Source organism: Podarcis gaigeae (genome assembly GCF_964106915.1).
Source record: "Podarcis gaigeae genome assembly, chromosome: 5".
NCBI classification, from domain to species: domain Eukaryota; kingdom Metazoa; phylum Chordata; class Lepidosauria; order Squamata; family Lacertidae; genus Podarcis; species Podarcis gaigeae.
In genome coordinates, this window is record NC_139681.1 from 21,488,951 (window position 1) to 21,508,237 (window position 19,287).

Below are 19,287 nucleotides of genomic sequence, written 5' to 3' on the forward strand. Positions count from 1 at the left end.
CGCCTGGAAGCTGTATGGATGCCGCCCCATCTCCAAACTGCTGGGTGCTTTCGTTTTTAAAACGTTGCGCAAATTATGCAAGGACCAGTTGCGTTTCCAAATGCTGGTCTTTTGCATTAGGCGCCCTCGCCCAAACTTCCTACACCTGGAGTTTGCAGCAGCACCTGTAGCAAAGCGGTCCTGAGCTTCCCCTTGAATCTGCCCTCCTTTCTTGAGATTTGATCCCTCCCCCCGTTTTTCTTTTTCGGCCCCCTTTCGGTGGGTCCCTTCCTGCCTCTGCAGCCAAGCGCCCTGCCCCCTGATCAGTTTCACACTCCTCCCCCCCCCCGCTGCAATTTGTTCATTAACTTGGGGGGGGGGGGAGAGAAAGAGAGCGGCTTGTCCATTTGCTGCCTGGACCAAGCCATCCGCGCAGCAGCTCCACGGCGAGGAGGGGGAACAGCCCTGCTCGCTCGCTCTGTGCCTGCCTGCCAGCAGCCTCATTAGGCGCACGGCAGCTCCGCCGCAAGGACCCAGGCAAGTTCCCAGCTGGCCCAGACCACCCCAGGCGGCAGCCAGCAGCACCACCGCCCCTCGCTCAGCACAAAAGCCGAGCTGCTCTTAGATCTTGCGGAGCAGAGCGACTGAACTCCTTCCATTCCCGGCTGGAGGGAGGCGTCGGAGCGGCATCCTTCCCCCCTTAGCCTGGGAGGGGGCGCTGCAAAGTGCACTTGGAGAAGATCAATGCAGCCGTGCAGTTCCTGAGCGCGCCAGCCGCCTTGCAAGCAAAGGAGCAGATCTTAATTTCCACTTTTTCCCCCACCACGATCTGAACCCGCTCCAATCTCTCTCTCCCCCCTCACCCTCTTCCAGATTCAATGAAGAAGCACCCCGTAGACTCCGATGGGCGGCTAAAGACCAACGGGAGTTGAGCCAGCGCTGCCTAGGCAGGTGGGCTGAATCCGCTTCGTCCCTAAGCGCTTCTGGGTCTCTACCTCTCTTTCGATTTCTGGGGAGAGTAGAGACCTGGGAGGCGCCCCAAGCGCGGCTCTTCGCGACCCAGGCCGGCAGGAGCAGACGGGAACCCCCCCCCCCCTTTCCAGTCGAGCCCTTGGTTTTGTTGGCGTTTGGCAGCCGCAAGGGATCTGGAGACCCTTCGGAGGATGGGGCGACCTGACTGAGGAGCGGACTGTTGCATCCCCACCCAAGACCCAGGCGCCTGCTTTGGAGGGAGCGCGGAGAACTATCTTATCTCGTGCACGTTTGAACTCCAGAGAGCCTTGCCAAGACTTCTTCCCTACCGTCGAAGAAGTTAGAGACGATGGGATTATTGCGAGGGGGAAAGATGCCTTTAGCCCGTTGGGCGTTAAGTGTCGCCGTCCTATGCGAGGGTAAGTAGATCTGATGGGGAAACTCTCTTCGCGCTGGTTTAGGGCACGATTCAGCCAAAGTTAACGCATTACAGTAATTGAATATACTCTCAGTGAGATGCGCTTCCATGTAAACGTGCAGCTGGCTCCTCGTCCCGTGGATTTCTGTGCAGAGCGTTGAGCACCTGCTCGGCTTTACTCTGCTGAGATCCGTGGGGGGGTTGCAGCCCCGTTTTACGCACGTTTACTCGTGTCGCAGGAAGCCAATCTAAGAAGCTCACCTGCTCGGGAGTAAGCCCCATTGAACTAAGTGCTGCTTCCGAAGAAACATAGGATTGAGTTGTGTGTCCCAGGGAGTTCAGTGGGGCTTGCTCCTGACTGAGTAGGCATAGGACTGCAGACTACTTCGTGTGTGTTTATTTGGAAATAAGGTTCTCTGTATTGGGGAAGGGGGCTTATGTCTTAGGAAATGTGTTTCGGATTGCAGTCTTAAAATGCTTAACTTTTACTCGCATCACCCTTCCTGGTGATGACAGACTGTGCTCGGAAACGACCCCACCCCTTAATATGCCTGTGATATTTAGCTCTTGATTTACTCTTCTTTTTCTTTTTACAATCTCATCATTCTTGTGTCTAAACCCTGATTTCAAACAAATCAAGATGCAAAAATGGGGAATGACTTTTTAAAAGTTTGTGAAAGATCTTTTTTTAAAAAAATCTCTCTCTCCCCCCGCCATCATCAAATTAAATTGGCTTCAGGTTGATAAATGGAAGAGCCTACAAGATGAAAAGTTATTGGCTCGCCACACAGATGATGCTTCCTGCAGCTGTTTAGTTTCTAAGGCAAACAGAAAAAGCCATTATCTTCCTCCCCTCCATCTGGCCGTGTTTGCCAAAGCGTTTCTGATGTTTACGTGAATAAATCAAAGTTTGTGTGTTGTAAAGAAACTTGTTCGCACTCTCCCGAGGTGAGGGTCCCCTTTAAATCATTCAAAATAACAAAAGCCAAAACAAAGGAATACCTTTTTTCAGGTAAACATCAGTGGCTAATCTAGAGGAGGATCGTTTGCTGAATGCTGGGTCGTGATTAACAATTTTAAACCAGTTCACAGTGGTTTTAAATAGCCATCAGTTAAAAACAGTGGAAAAAGGAGGGTTTGGTTTGAGTCTTGGAAGCACTGATTGACTTACACAAGCCTTTTCTTCTTCTGCCTTACACATTTCTTAAGAATGCCTGGGGCCCCTTACCCAATTTCAGATCTTCCTTAAGTCCATCATTCAATCTAAACTTCTGTGCCTCTTCAGTTGGTGTTTGTAGCTTGAAACCATAACATCAAGGTCAAAATCGATAGACTGCAAACATTTTAAAGCCCCTTTTTCTCTTTATACTCAAAAGTGTACTGAATGTTTTCAGAGATGTGTTTAATAGAGATTTTTGCTTAGGCTATGCCTCTTTGTATTATTGTCTAAATAATGCCAGCGGCGGCAAAATAGACAGGTCCCTGCCCATAGGAGCTTACAGTCTAAATATTGATGGTATGGGTGGAAATGGACGGAGGGGAGAGGGAAGGACAGTATATTATCATTCTCCCAAAATCCTCCCCCCCCCCAGCAATACAGTGTTGTATTTTTTGAATACACATGTTCATGTTTTGGAAACTGATGTTTCACTGTAAAATGCAGCATCATAATTTGGAAGCTGCTTTTAGGTCTCCTTTAAACTGAATATGGTTTAGTGCAAATGCTAATCCAGAAACTGAATATGTTTCTCCCTTTAACATTAATTTGCCGCCTTCTTTACTTCTTTAATGTTTGTAACCTTTATGCTTTTATGTTCTTAACATCTGCATACTGGATGAGGAATAGAAACACATTTTCAAAAATAGCCCATCTGCTTTAAATATCAAAGCTTCTTAGATGACAATACTGTGGAATTGACCTGACATTAAGTCCCATTGAATTCAATGGAACTTGCTTCTTGGCAAATGTGTGCAGAATTGGGTTATTGGCTGCAGAATTGGGTTATTGGTTTTAACAAATGGAAAACCACTAGAAGGGTTGTTTCAGAAGTGATGCTATGAATGCTTGTGAGTCTGGATTGTGCCACTTGTGAATTGGGGTGTGTGTGTGTGTATGTCAGAACTTTTTTCTCATTCAGAGCTTGTGTATGAGAAGCAGAAATTTAGCAGCTACAGATGTGCCCATTGCTGTATTTGTGTGCTGGGTAATGCTGCCCCCATGTAACTTAACACCCGTCTAGCAGCATGTGCCATGCTGAATGAAGATCTAGATAGAAAGGAAAAGAACACAGATTTTCCTGTGGGGGGGCTGGAATTGCAGGTGTAGGAGATCTGGCGAAAAATACCAATGGTCAATGGCGAAAACTGCAATAAGGGAACAATGCAAAGGAAAGTTCTCCTGTTTAACCAGTATCTAAATGTGCAGGAGCTTGCAGCTCTCATTCATTTCAGTAGATTAATTAACTACAAACCCCAACATATGGGAGGTGGCATTGCACAGGAGAACTCCCCATGATGCTGGTTTGTATAGGACCAGCGGTTGTTCTAGAGAACTGTAAGATGCAGCACATTTATATTTGAATGCTTGCCAGTTCTGAACTTCCTTTTAGTGAGCATTTGCAAATGCTGCTCAGTTTCCTCCTTCCTTATTCACCGAAGCTGATTGATCCTTAAATACCAAATACAGGTTGTGGGTCCAATAGGAGGCATAGCTGAGTCTTTTTATCTAACCGTCTTTTCTCCTCCTTATCTTAGTTGAGCTTCATGTGAACTGAAGTCTGCTAATCATTTTATTTATCTCATTGACCAAATATTTATTCTATTCAAAAGCATCATGAATGAGTGTTAAGAGTCAATGTCAGGAGATAACATTCTAAAGTGGGTCTGAAGTCCAATTCCTGCTCTTGTCTCACATGCGAGACTCTTGCCTCCTTCCTCATGAGGCTTGAAAACAAACTTGCCACTGGAAGTGCCCCCTTCCTCAGCAAAGTAACAAAGTTAGCTTCCTTAGGTGCACATTTTCCGCTTGTGGACCTCAGTAGATGACTAATGCCATTTTAAATTTTTGAGTCAACATAGCTGCAGATGCTTATTAGGACAATGTTAATTAGGAATGCAGGGTGTCTAGCACAAAAGGTGCCTATTGTGTGGGAGAAATGAAGTCGGAAAGAGGTGCGACACCAGCTCCTATTTATGTTACTGAAATATCCACATAGGTAACAGGAAAGTACTGTAGACTTCTGGATGAATTTTGAAAGCTCCCAGATTTATTGATCTTTGACCAACGAGGCAGGGCCATTTCCCCTTCTACCCAGTAGCCAAGCTGCATTTGCCTCTGTGCATTCCCCCAATCCCTGTCTCTGAGTGTGCCTGGGTGATGTAGGTGTTTTCAAAACACCGACTTGTCATATTTGGGTGAACTTAGATGTACCTCTAAAAAGTAAAAAGTGCTTCCGCCTTAGAAGATTACATGTGTACTGTACTTTAGGGCAGTGATTCCCAAACTCCCCCCCCCCCATGGACCACTTGAGAATTGCTGAGGGTCTTGATAGACCCCTTAATGGTGGTTGGTTTGTATTTTGCCTTCTGTAGGAATTGTGATGTAATGTGCTGTGCTAGGGTGTGTTTTTTTGTTTGTTTTTTTGTTTGTTTTATTTATTATATTGTATTTTATTGTGTTGCAGTTTGGATTCAGCAAATAATAAAATACACGTATGAAAACTAATAGAAGCAGTAAAAATACAATTAAAATCAATGTGAATATTTAATGCACTGCGCCAACTGTTCCCAGTCACTGCTCCTGCTGTTCTTCACAGGCAGACAACAATGGACCACCTGAATGAGGCATGCAGATCACTGGTGGACCGCAAACCTCTGCTTTACAGAGCATTTGCCCCATATATACCTCTCCAATCAGCTGCTGAGAGTGCCAGCCCTCCTGTTACATAGAGTGAGGTGGCTGCCTTCAGACAGCTGATTTGGGGAATTGCAAACGGGCAACAAATGGACATTAAATGTATTGTATTTTTTAATCCCAGGGAGAGCTGCTTGTAATGCTTTGTGTCTTGGGTGCTAAAATAACCTGGCCGGCCTTGATACTTAATGCACCCCGATTTGATGGTGCATGAGGCAGGGGGTTTCATTTGCTGTTTTGCCTCAGACACCAGCATGTCTTGGGCTGGCCGGGTCCCCCCCCCCCCCGCTTCGCATACTCTCTTCGACTGACGTTGGAACAATGAGGGCACAGGGCAATGGTTTCAGAGTTTGGGATGCCCTCCTTATGGAACTCATAAGTACAACAGATTTTTGTGTGTGTGCCCTTTTTGTTGGGAAGTTAAAGCATTTTTTATTTGAGAAGTACTTCAGAGATGACGGATTCTAAATGGGAATTTTGCTGCTGCAGGCTCTGGGCCACACAGGTTTTAAAACGTTTCGCTTTGATGGATGTTTTCATCATATGCAGAGAAGCATGTAACAAAGAGCAGTTCTGTTGTGTGTGGCTGAGCAGCCAACACACCCAAAGTCCTGCTGACTAGCCGTGCCCTGGGCAGGAGGTGGTGGTGCGGCTGCTGTTCCCATTTCTGTTTCTTTCACAAAGGGCGATAAGTAGGCCAGTCCCAGGGCTGGCATAGCTTTGATGCCCGTTTGGGAGGATGTGGTGGCAGCTTAGAATCCTTGGAATTATTCATGGAACTTGCCCTGACACCCACAAGGAATGTCCTCTTTTGGCCCACACTGTTGGCAGAGGACATAGGTGGTACCCTGACAGTGGCCCTTCCTCTTCACCGGTGGCGATGGCGCTTATGCCACTTGGTGACTAAGCCAGCCAAATGTCAACTGCAGGATTCCACACGCCATGCTTTATAAATAAAATGAATAGTTGACGCAAAAAAATGATGGGGAACATGTACGCCTGATCTTTTTATGTTGTTTTGTTGGGATGTTTTTATTTATTTAATTTATGAACCGTCGGGTATTAGTCATGAGCTCATTATTATTTTTATAGAACAATGAAATCTTAGGCTGCTACCAGTAAGACAAAAAGCCTTTATCTCTAATCCATACTGAAGGTTAGAGAAAAGAAATATGGCTTGTGCTCGGATTGTAATGCATCTTTGGTTTATTCAAAGTCGCTAGCATTTCAGGACAGCTTTTCACTTGCTTGGACTGCACCACTCTAGACTGCTCTCTGGGCTCCCGTGATTCACTGTTGCTCCTTCCAGAGATTCCTGCCCAGAGAAGGCAAGCTATAGTGATACAGCAGTACCTTGGGTTACAGACGCTTCAGGTTATATACGCTTCAGGTTACAGACTCTGCTAACCCAGAAATAGTACCTCGGGTTAAGAACTTTGCTTCAGGATGAGAACAGAAATCGTGTGGCGGCAGCGGGAGGCCCCATTAACTAAAGTGGTACCTCAGGTTAAGAACAGTTTCAAGTTAAGAACGGACCTCCAGAACGAATTAAGTTCTGAACCCAAGGTACCACTGTACTGCTTGCTTGCCTTAACAGGATGGAGGGGTGTGTGTTGATACTTCTGACTTTTGTGTTGCCCGAATGTAGCCTATTTTGCAATGGCGGGAGTCACACTTGCTGTCTACTTTTGCCCTTGGCCCAACCTACCTCTGGGATGTGGCCTTTGCACCAGGAAGGTTTCTCATGAGGTTCCCCACCCCTATAGAATAATTACTATAGGCAGATATTGTTCTACTGGGAATAAGGCTTTTCACCTGTGGAGGTGGGGAATCTTTTTCAGCCTGAGGGCCCCAGCTACCTTATGGGCAACCTTATGGGGAGCCAGATCCTATTGGTGGGCAGGACCAGAGGTGAAAAAAATGAGGTGGGGGGGGAAACACAAATATGACTCTTACATTTGTGCTTTGTACATTCCAGCACCACAAAAACTAGAGGTTCCTACACACATCATCATCCTCCATTCAGGCAACCAGGCACAGTTCAAGGCATTTGAGGAGGGTGTCGAATAGTACTGGGAAGGGCTGTGGCCTCAGAAGGAGGCGTGGCCTGGAAAGAGTCTCAAGGGCCACATAGAGAGTTATTGAGGGCCACATTGGGCCAAATTTAGCCCTAGGCTGGGGTTTCCCCACCCCTAATTTAAATTAACCAGTTGGTGCAAACAGCCCACCATTGGGTCAAAACCCAGTTGGGAGGGAAATCTACCGAAACTGCTTATTAATTGCCTTGTGCTAAATCCTGAGTGAATAATGCCCAATCTTAAATTCAGTTTTCAGAATTTTGCCGCAATTTGTTACTTTTTTAAAAAGATTCCCATCATTATTTTTTAAAGCATTTTAGTGACTTTCTTTTAACACACGTTTTATATTTAGTTTTGACTAACACACAGTTTTGCAAGCAGTTTCCACCAATACACATCTGTGTATTAACTTAACCAATATATTTATTTTGTGCACCCTTCCCCTCTTTTAGGCATTTTCCTAAATATTATTTGGTTGGTGAACAGCACAGCATATATGTGAATTTTGAAGAAAAGCTGTGTTTCAGCTTGCGTATTGTTTCAGGCTGCAGCAACTATAGGTAGGGCTCAGGTTCAGACTAAGCTTTCCCTTCATAGCTTTAGGTACAAACAAGGCCTATAGCCACTGAGTATTCTGGAGACATGTTCGATTTAGTAATAAACTTTTTCTGCAGTAGAGATTCATAATAACAGCTATTGATCGTATAAAACACACATTGTATATCTCTTCCTTTGTTAAAGTTGGAAGACAGAAATAGCCATTGTGTGGAATGCTTTTAATTCTTTCTTTCTGTTTAATTATTTGCTTTTGTGATGAAAACTAAAATATATATAAATTCATAAACATACCAGTGACATATAGTTAAATCTCTGCTGTACTGTAAAATACTGTTTATTTACTTGCAACTGGGATTCTCCTTACACAGTCATTCCACAAGGCCATGTGTTGCCAGTGGTCACCAGCTATGCTTTCTGCTACAGAATGCTTTTAATTCATTATACTAATATGGATTAATTTAGTAAGTATATCTTCTGTTCAATATTGGACTGTATTACTGATGTGGTGATACTGTTCCCCCACTCCACCCCATAGCTAAATATCCTAGGAGATTCTGGTTACTTATGGGTTGCATGCAAAGTTTCTCTTAATTTTAACAGGAAAGGAATTCCTCTGGATGAAGGGAATATTTTTTGTAGTGCAACCTACTATTTATATCTGTTTAGATCTTGATGATCTTGGCTTACATGATCTGATCTGATCCACATCTATATTCAGCAGTTTGGCATCAAGTGGTTTATTTGCAGACCATTTTGAAAAGTGCCAGGCTGTTTTTACACATGATGCTAAAAAGAAGCATCCCCTGTGAATATTAATGGAGGAGAAAGCCGTTTGTCAGTCAGGGTGACAACCTAGACAACGCATGTTTTCAAACCGCATTACAGAGTGCTGGATGCACGAGTGCCGTGTGTCCTTAGCTTCTTTTAGCTGAACAAATCCCTTTTTAAATGGTCTCTCTCAATGTCATCTCCCCCCCCCCCCCATGCTGAAAGAAAGAAAGAGCCTAACATATATTATAATCTCCACTTCTGGGAAATGGTAATGAGAGCAGACAGTAAAGTCAGTTCACTGGTAAAGTCAAGGGCCAGGTTAAAAGTGGATACAGGGTGGGTGGGGGGTTTGTTTGAGATGTCAGTCTGGTTTGGTAAGAGGAGGCTCATGGAAATGTGTGATTTCCTTTGGAGTTTAAGGTGGAGATCCCTCCAGTGCCCATCAGCCCTCACCAGTGTGACCAGTAGTTGGGGATGATTGGAATTTTAGTCCTGTGATATCTGGAAGGCCACAGGTTCCCCGGTCTTGGTGTAAGTCAATCATTGCTGCACTTTTCCTGCAAGCTGAGGATCAAACTAGCTGCAGTGATGGCATGACTTGATAGGCCTTGTAGTGAATTCTTAAAAACGGGGGCAGGACAGAGGGCAGTTAAAAATGCAGCATGAATGGTAGTGAGAGTTGAACTCTTTGCTTGCCTGTGTTCTCTCTTCCCCAAATAGCCACATTTTCCCCCTGGCAAAGGCTTCTTCTGTTCTTGGAGCTCCAGTTGGAAAATGATGGCTGGGCAAAAGCCTTCACTGTGGTAGAGACAAGCCTCTCATCCCTTCCCCACTGTGTGCACTAAATCATCCCTTGTTTTTTATGGTTTTATTTGGAGGCTTGATTCTAACATGCAGGTCTGGCATTGTCAGGTTTCTTTTGGCTGTGTGGCACACTTTTATTCCTCAGTTAAAATTGGAGGCAAGCTTCATGATCTTTACTCCTTTAAACGGCTTAAATGTGTTGGAGTAAGAATTACCTGCCTTCAGCTGAGTCCAACCCCAGTGTTTCTGCATGAGTCACTGTTCTTAGAAGGCCAGAACTTGGTCTCATGCAGAGTTGCAGCAGGCAGCCTCTTCTGTGGGTAGCTGGGTGCCTTGAAGTCACATCATCTGTAAGGGATTAAAATCACTGTTTCAGTACACTTGCATTTCCCTTGTGGCAAGCTGTTTTGGAATTTTCGCTTGGGTTATGACCTGCACTTTAAAGGCAGAGAAAATAGACTTTGGACACACAGTTGACTTCCTTTAAATGGCATTGATAATGATAGGGATGTTTGTTTCACGCACTTGTTTCTTTCTTCTCCAAGACTGGAGGCAACTTCTAACAAAGTTAAACAGTAAACCAATACCAGTCATAATATCACATAATCTAAGATCACAGTCTCATAAACAGTGTTCCGTTAAAGAAAAACGATACCCTTTTCTAGCAACAACAATATTGCAGTAAAGATCTAGAAGCTTGTTCAAGAGCCATAGGCACTTTGGAAGAGGCCGGCTTTGCATCCTTCTTCAAAGCTTAAAAACACAGCAGAGTTCCGAACCATACATACGGTTGTTCCGTATCCTCAGAGCAATTTGCAGTGAAAACCCTGCTCCTCACCGCAGATGCAGTATCTTTAGCCAACAGGGACACAGGGCCCTTCTCCCAGGATCTATATGGGGAAAGGCATATGTGGATCCCTGGTTGTGACAGGGAAGAACCAACCCGCTGTAGGGCACAGAGTGCAGAAACCTGGACAGACTCAAAGAATATAAAAATATCAGATGTTGGTTTCATGCTTAGGTTGTCATGCCTCGGGTGGGTCCCACCACCTCACTTTTAAAAGGGCCTCTTCCCAGTTTAATGGGGGTGGTCTCATGATCTGATTGGGTTCAATTGTTTTAAACAATTTTGCAAGTTTTGTTGTTGTGGTGGGAGAACATAATGCTCTTGGGCACCTCCTCAGAATTCCAGCCCCCAATCCTTTATCGCTTACCTATTTTGCTGTATCTCTTGATGAGTTTTGTTATGACCAAAGATCCCTTGGATGGCAAGAAATATGAAGATTGAAAAGCCAACACTTTTATGTGAAATACTGAATTCTGTGGGACATGATCAATAGGGCAGACCACTTTATTAAATTAGGTTTGTCACATGGACTGATGGTTCGCATTAATCTTGTATCTACATACTAGGTTATGGTAGGATAAGTGGAAACTAGTATTTATATACCAAACTCTTAGAAGACCTAGTGGACACTGACCTAGCCTGTGGTTACTATTGTTGGGTACAGTTTCTGCTGCAAGAAGGGCTGTAGGTTTTAACTGGGAATATGATTTACTTTGTATGAGCCAAAAAACACCCATAAATATCACATTGTAGAAAGCAAAACTCTTCCAAGTCCATAACAGAATAAATTATGTAGATGACCAATATTATGTAAATTTTTCACTCAAGCACATTTATTTCTCAGCAAGTTGCTATTTGTTTTCATCCATAAACAAATACCACCTTCAAACTTCAATCAGTATCTAGTGATCTAGAATGTAGGAGTAAAGAGATCTGAACTCCAAAGGTTAATGCAGACAATCTGTCTCTTTGATGTTTGTATAAACTTAAATAAATAAGGTATGGACATATATCCAGTCATGAGAAATACTGAATTGAGGCTAAACAGCCTGCATGCTACCCAGCCTGTGTGTATGTAATTTTAAATACAGTGGTACCTCGGGTTAAGTACTTGATTCGTTCCGGAGGTCCGTTCTTAACCTGAAACTGTTCTTAACCTGAAGCACCACTTTAGCTGATGGGGCCTCCCACTGCTGCCACAACGCTGGAGCACGATTTCTGTTCTCATCCTGAAGCAAAGTTCTTAACCCAAGGTACTATTTCTGGGTTAGCGGAGTCTGTAACCTGAAGCGTATGTAACCCGAGGTACCACTGTACCGTATGCACTCCTAGAAGACTGGGTTCAGTTTGTGAATCCAAGAGTCTCAAATTCCAGACCATAGTCTTAAGTACTGTTTAAAGATAACATGCCAAAATCAATGGGGTGATCTAAATAGTCATATACTGTACAGAGCTTGGGCATTAGTGTCAGGAAGAAGCAAGCTATTTTGGCTGACTTGCCAGTTTGAAGCTTGTCTACACATTAGTTAGCTTATACTTGTTTGCACATTAGTTCCTTAACTTCATCTATTTGAGTACCTTAGCACCCTACAGGAACATCGCTATTCTGACTGTTTGTTCCAGCAGTGAGCATAGGCAGCTAAAGAGAATATGTTGCAACAGGGCTCAACCAGCTAAGAGTCCCCATAAGTGCAGCCAGATACTAAGCACACGGCAACTTCTCTGCTCCTGGGTTGGTCTCCAGCTCTGCCAGGACTAGGCTCTCCATCTGGAGAGCCTTCTTCTAGCCTTGCGCTTTTGGCAAGCTGAGATTCCCTGTCACTGCTGCCAGCCACTCACCCTAGCAGCCACCACAGCTTTTCTTTGCCAGAGAAAACAAGGCATTTGCTGTATGAGCTGCTTTTCCTTTTCCTCTCTCTCTCTCTCTCTGGCTTCATCTGTGATTTTCCCTACCGTTATCTCTTCCAGCTACAGGCAAGTGCAGTCACTGCCAAAGCAAAATCTGAAAACAGCCCATGCAGTGATTTCCTTGATGCTTCCAGCTAGGAAAACCTGGGGCTGCTTGGAGGAGGAGGAGATGCTGCTGAGAGTGCAGGTTGAGTCATGGGGTGGAAGTGTGGAATGTGGCTCCAGATGCCTGTACTGGCTGCTTGAATGCAAGGCTGGTAGAGTTTCCTGGATATGGTTCTGCATTAAGAGGTTAATAAGGGTACCTGCTCTGTCCGTCTGGTATTCTATTTCTCTGAATAAAACCTGCACAAGTGCCTTTTGAAAAGCTGATTCATGTTATTGATTGGTTCAAAAATGGTATTTCCCTGTTAATGATCCACTGATGGGAATTTACTTTTAGAGATTCATAATGTATGTTCATGAGGGATGGCAATGATGTCCCAAGCTTCATTAATTTGGAACTGTTATTAATTCAGGCAGTTAGTAGTTGTGATTGCAACCGTATGATCTCCTAATGATATTGTGGCACCTGTTATTTACAAACATTACAGGATGCAGCTTAACAACAAAAAGCCCTTCCAAAAAAATGTGCTGGAGGTATTAATCACTTTTGATGCTGAAAGTTGCATCCATTTGCACTTTGGCTGCTCAAGCAAAAGCCATGGTAGAATCTAGAAAGGCCACTAGCTATTCCATTCTGTGATCAGAGACTGGGCTGGATTCAGTCTAAGGGAAGATTTCTTACTGTCTCCCTCTCTCTCCCTCTGCCCCCCTCCATGTTCAGACATGTATTTTCCCTTTATATTTTCTCCCACTCCAGAGCTGGTCTGCTCCCTTCCCCGCTTCCAGGCAGATGTGGAGGGAATGGGAGGTTTCACTCTGTAGATGTTACTGCCATTGAAGTGCCAGCAGTGAAGTGGGCAAGGGCAGCAGGGTTTTCTACCCCTGTAGAGGGGAGCCTTGAGAGGCTGGATCCCTCTGCGGGCAGAGAGGAGATCTGCTATGCCCTTAGGTCTCAAGGCATCCTTCCAGGAACTCTTGTTTTGTGTCCTTAGTCTTGATCCAGCTCATTATTATCCCCCAAAAGTCTTAAAACTGTTGCAACCTTTTTATTTTTATTTTAAAAAGCTTATCACTCCAGGATGGAGTAGGAGGACAGGAGGAAGGGACAGGGGATGGGGGAAAAGAATGCATTTTATGCCTTCTGTTTGTCTTAAGAGGCCTGGCAAGTTTGAGGGTTGGTGTGGGAAGAGGTTAGGGAAATATCAGGAAATTGGTCTCTCCCTCTTGCCTCAGTGGTGGTTTCAGAACCCTGCAGAACTTTGGAGGAAGGGTTTAGTAGGAGTGTACGCTGGTATCCGCCCCAGACTCTCTAAATCAGTGGTTCTCAGACTTTTTTTCTCTGGGCCACACTTTCATAATAAAAATCTGCTCATGCCACAGCAGGTTTTTTTATTGATAAGAAATATATTGGAAAACAAAAAGAAGCAACTCCTAGCAGTGCTTGATTTATAACATTGCACGCAATTACTTTATAATACGATCACGGGACATCCAGAAAATATAAAATAGTGCAGCTACAGGAATCATTCCCAAAGTATAATTTTTAAAGAGCCCCTTGCATGTTTACCTTAAGTATGTATGGAAACTCAATGGGAGGTGTGAGCTTGCTTTTGCTGGGTAATTTCATTTATATTAAGTTGGATCTGAGACAGGCAAACTCATCTCATCAATTTCTCCCTAGCCAACCTAGCCTAATACTACACTATACCATAACTGCGCTGATATGTTCAAATGTTTATTTGATTGCCCTTGAATCTTTCCGCCGCACTTGCCATTCTCTCCTGCCACACCCTTTGAGCACCACTGCTCTAAATACTTCTGATCTGTGTCTTTCTCACCTTGTTCCTACAAAATATGTTTCTGGGTGTTTGCTTTACATTGCTCAAAGAATTTTCTCAACAACTGGACTTTTAAATGAAGTTTCAGAAGAGTCTGTATTTCAGAGACACCGTTTTTTTAAAATAAAAAAAAAACATGTCTGAAATGGCATGAATGAGCCAGTAGAACTGGAGAAAGCTTTCAGAATAAATGACGCCTTGCCACTAGCAGAAATGTTTTTTTATTGAAAAAAAACTTTGTTCAGTTAATCATGATACAAATACACTCATTCAGCCAAATTACCTTTCAGAATCTGTCTAACTAAATCAGTGGTTTCTCTGATTCTGCAAAGGAAGATGGGTACATTATCCCTAATGGTTAGCTAATGGCATATGCATTTAGAAAACTAATTAAACATTATATTTAGCAGATATTAAAAAGTTGCTTCTGTTACTCTAATGGGTTGTTTTTATTTTTTTTATTTTCTTTTAAAAAACAACAACATTAAGGAGAAACTTACAAAGGAGATAATAGGAAAGTAGGTGGTTTGGTTTCCAGTCCATCAAAACAGATTTCATAGAATCATAGAATTGTAGAGTTGGAAGTGACTCTGAGCTCCAACTCCCTGCTATGCAGGAATCTCAACTAAACCATCCATGTTGTCTATCCAACCTCTGCTTAAAAACTTCAAATGAAGGACAGTCCACCACTTTCAAGGTGGTCCATTCCACTGTTGAACAGCTCTCACCATCAGAATGTTCTTCCTGATGTTTAGTTGGAATCTTCTTTCTTGTAACTTGAAGCCATTGGTTCTGGTCCTACCCTCTGGAACAGGAAAAAACAAGTTTGCTCCATCTTCCATGTGATATTTGAAGATGGCTATCGTATCTCTTCTCCATCACCTCTTATCCAGTCTAAATATACCCAGCTCTCTCAGCCATTCCTCGTAAGGCTTGTTTTCCAGACTTTTGATCATCTTGGTCACCCTCTTTGTACACATTCCAGCTTGAAGATTCTTCTTCAAATTTGGTGTCCAGAACTGGACACAGTATTCCCAGTGTGGTCTGACTAAGGCAGAATGGAGCAGTACTATGACTTTCCTTGACCTGGAGACTATACCTCTGTTGATGCAGCCTAGAATAGCATGATCTTGTGGTCTAGCAAGACCTCTAGATCCTTTTCACAGGTACTACTGGCAGATGGTTCTTCCTGCCTAAGTGTAGAACCATACATTTGTCCCTATTGAAAATTCATTTTCTTGGTTTTGGCCCAGTTCTTCAATCTGGGAAGGTGGTACAACTGGCTGTTCCTATCTGGCATCTCCGAGGATACCGGGCATTGGAAGTGTGCACCTTTCATTTCCACAGTGTTGCAGCTAGAGCTAGATTGTGTGCAGATCTTTGGGAGAGTTTGGGGACTGTTTCTGGCAATCTACATGTTTTGTGAACTACGTCTTTTGCATTCCGTACTTAAGCCAAATTTTGACCAGGCCAGGCAATGGGAAATAGCTGTGGGTCAGTGGTAGAGCACATACTAGCCATGCAGAGGATTCCAGGTTCAGCCCCTGGTATCTCCAGGTAGTCTTGGCAACATCTTAAGATTTAAACCCTGAATGGCTATTAAATGTACCATTTGGAATGAGGCAGTTTCTTCAGTTCTGTACTTTTGTTGCTGCTGCTGCTGCTGCCAATCTTCGTTGCACAAAGCTGCCCCATAACTTTCTACTAGTGAAACTGCAATGTGATGGCTGTTAACAAGTGTTCATATCTGTCTGTCTGTCTGTCTATCTATCTATCTATCTATCTATCTATCTATCTATCTAATTTCCAAGCTGACTCAGTGGCTTTTTAAAAAATAATTACTCCCATCATTTGGAACTTTGCCTTTTGTGCCTTCAGTGTACAAAGCACATTTTTTCCAGCAAGCTTTAACTTTCTTAAGCAGGCCCTGCCCTGGGGGAGTGAGGAGTCTATTTCACAGTCTAATACATTTCGCCATTAAAGAGCTTCCTCTTTTAATTCCAGGATATTCCAGAAGGAAGCACTTAATTTGAACTGCATTGCAATGAGTAGAAAGCTAGCCTTCTGGCATCCAAAGCTTCCTAATTATTTGCCCTGGGGAGAAGAGCGGATGGCAGCGGAAGTGGAAGCAGAGGCTCTGGAGAGAAAGGAAAGATGGGAATGCTCCAAATTAAATAAACCATACCGAGAAGGAATTGGAGGTACCACATTCTTCCTTTCCGGAGACTCCCTAAAACCTTCATTTATTTTGACTTACAGCTGAAAGGTTTCACTGTCACCTCTTCATTGTTCTGCAGTAGAACAACAAAAAGCTGTAACCATGTGGAACAAATATTGAGAAGCAAACTGTTTAAGCACATGGTACACTTTGTCGCATGCTTGGGTTTCCAATATTTCAGGTTTTTCTAAAGCGAGACACTTGATTCCTTCCTAACAAAGCCTGAGAAACCAGGAGAAGAGGGGATTGAATTTTTTTAATGTGGGAAAGATTGGGAGGGAAGTCCAGCCCTGCCTTACCTTCCTGCAATGCCTAAAACCTGAATAAAAGCATATCAACTAAAAGTTGGCAGTGATGGTAGGATAGGACTTGAATAGTTCCTGGAATGCCTTCTGCTCAGGGAATTGTACATGAGGTTCAGCATATAGGCCTAAAGACACCTAGGCAGGAGGTTTCAGAGATGCACCTAAAATAGTCCTATTTGAAGCACTCTCATACCATTTGAACAGTCATGGCCTCTGCCATAAAATCACAGGAACTGTAGTTTGTTAAGAGTGCAGAGAACTGTTAGGAGAGCCTGCACACAGTTCCCAGCACCCTTAACAAACTAGGTTTCCCAGGGTTCTTTGGGGGAAGCTGGTGTTAAGAGTGCTTTAAATGTATGATGTTGAAGTGACCTGGTAAGAATAAGGAGAAGCTGCCTTACACTGAGATAGTCCTTTGGTTCCTCCAGATCAGTATGATCTTTCTTGGCTGGTGGTGGCTTTCCAGAAAAGGGACCAATCTAGGACCATTGAGCTGTGGACTGCCTCAAGCCCAACCTTGGATTAGTGCAAAAATGTGGGTTCTCAAAGGGGAGCTCCCAGCAACTTTGCTCCTTTTTTGCTGCTGTGCTGAGCAAAGCCAAGGTTTGGCTTAGGAGGTCATCTTAACCTGGACCCAGACAAACTGCTTTTCATTGCAGTTCATATATTCACTCCAGTTTTCCTAGTTCCTTATAGTTCTTCTCAACATTTCCATACACTGACTATCTGATACTTCTGAATGCCCAACTTTATGAATGCCCTGTGCTGTGAGTCATCTTTATATTCCCCGTGGCATCCACATTTGGATCGTATTTCAATTTTTCTGGAAATACAAATATAGTTCTATTACATTACCTGATACACCGGCAGTTAATAAGCTAGTTGCCAGATATATTCGGAAAACAAGACGGGAATGGGCAGCAGGGACTAGGCGAGCAGAAAAGAGACCATAATCGTCCTTGAGTATTGCTAATCATGAGGTTCATTTTGCATTATTACGGAATCCTAACTGTTGAGGAAACTCACCCAGTGGCTTATTTGACAGGAAAACTGGTGATGAAGTGACTGTTCCTCAGTGTTTGCCAGATGCTGGAGTCAGGGGAAGAGAGAAAGCAAGCAAGAAAGAAATGAAAGGTGAGAAAGTGGCAGTGTCTTTGGTTGAGTCTGGTGGTGCTCTTTCAGATAGAAGCATTTTTGGAGTGAGTTCAGTTTGAACACTCATCACTACATGTTTAATGGTTCTGTGCTTAGTCATGCAAAAGGCCTCATGGTATATTTTTCATTATCCACCTCTCCCAGATTTTTGGAAAGCTGTCATTGCTTTTTGCAGTTATAAGCAGCAAAATCTGGTATCCTGAGCTGCCTTCCATCCTGTACACTTTCAAGTTTAGCAGCTTAATGGAGACCATTCCAAGTTGGCTTGTCTGCTGGGAAGCATTGTGTATTGTATAACTCCCATCATCCCCGACCCAGTGACTATGCTGACTAGCTCCCAACAACTAATATGTCATTCAGGGATTTGTGTTATTTTCATGGGCTTTTTCTATGTGCTCCATTTCAACCCCGCCCCCCCGCAATAGATCAATCATATAAATAAATAAATAAATAAATCTCCAACCTTGTTGTAGTAGATCCTGGGTCACGTTCCAAGATTGAACAGTAAATTCTCATGGAGAGCTAGCTAGGCTTATTAGCAATATAATGCTCCCATACAGCTGCTCATTTGCACGGGAAAGGTCATCAGTGGTGGGCAAACTCTTTTCGAGAAATTTGCCACCATCACTACCTCAGTAAGCTTCTAAGGAAACTCAGGATTCACCAGAACACAGTTGGAAAGATATTGTGATGTTGTGTGGTTTTCAGAAGGCAACCCCCCTCCGCCGCCCAAGATTCAGTAAAACTACTGATTTGCTCCAATTATGTTTTGGTATACTGGCTTTCCACAAAGGGTGGTTTTAACACAGCAAGAATGGACGCTTTTAGATCTCCTTCCATTTCATGCAAAGAGAACGGGGAAACACACAAGTCTAAGGCTCTTGCTGGCTTGTTTGTGTAGCAACAACCCTTAGTTTGTCGTTACATCTGAACCTGGCCCAGAAAATCGTGCCCATTTTAAAAACGTATAAATTCTGAGGAACCTTGGGGAAGGTGCTTGAAAAGTGCAAAATCGCATGCCTTGACAACTAACATTTTAAACTTTGCATGGCTCAAAAGCTTTCCTCTGACTCTTGCTGTTGTTAGAGGAATAAAACTCTGTGTGTTCCTGTGTGGAGGGGGGAAGACTCCAAGCATAATACATGATCAAACCCCAATTTTGTTTAAAATCTGCTCTGTTCCCTAGAGCATTGTGTACTTGCTTTACCCGGAGTGTGTGCTTTTTTACCAACCCCTCTCCCAGAGGTTGCACATTATCCTGTTACTTAGTTATGAGGGGCAACTTGCCTTGTGTGGCGACAGTTTGGGAAGAGGCATAAATAAGACACAGTTAATTGAAAGCAGATTCCCACTGTCTACCTCTAAAACCCACCCAGTCCATTAAAGCTCTCATGAATGAATCACTTTTGCAAAGAGAA

At 43.6% G+C, this 19,287-nt stretch overlaps 1 protein-coding gene and 1 long non-coding RNA gene across 9 annotated transcripts in view; one reads left to right on the forward strand and one right to left on the reverse strand.

Annotated features, from left to right (window-relative positions):
• RET (ret proto-oncogene) overlaps window positions 1–19,287 on the forward strand; it is a 119,433-nt gene that overhangs the window by 28,292 nt on the left and 71,854 nt on the right. For 2 of the 4 annotated variants that reach the window (XM_083740270.1, XM_083740271.1), the window contains one exon: window positions 853–1,370. The exons of the other annotated variants lie outside the window; for them this stretch is intronic. In XM_083740270.1, the coding sequence (XP_083596396.1) occupies window positions 1,301–1,370 (70 nt within the window). In that variant the 5' untranslated portion in view covers window positions 853–1,300. The remainder of the gene's footprint in view (window positions 1–852; window positions 1,371–19,287) is intronic. 4 annotated transcript variants of the gene reach the window in all.
• Window positions 1–19,287, reverse strand: part of LOC310845426 — a 36,040-nt gene that overhangs the window by 8,972 nt on the left and 7,781 nt on the right. The window contains exons 2-4 of one of the 5 annotated variants that reach the window (XR_014564707.1): window positions 9,709–9,841; window positions 8,606–8,721; window positions 6,473–6,597 (exon numbers count right to left, since the gene is read on the reverse strand). This is a non-coding gene — a long non-coding RNA (uncharacterized lncRNA). Of the gene's footprint in view, window positions 1–6,464; window positions 6,616–8,605; window positions 8,722–9,594; window positions 9,842–19,287 lie in introns of those variants that run through there. The other 4 variants (XR_014564706.1, XR_014564708.1, XR_014564705.1 and 1 more) reach the window with 4 other exon arrangements.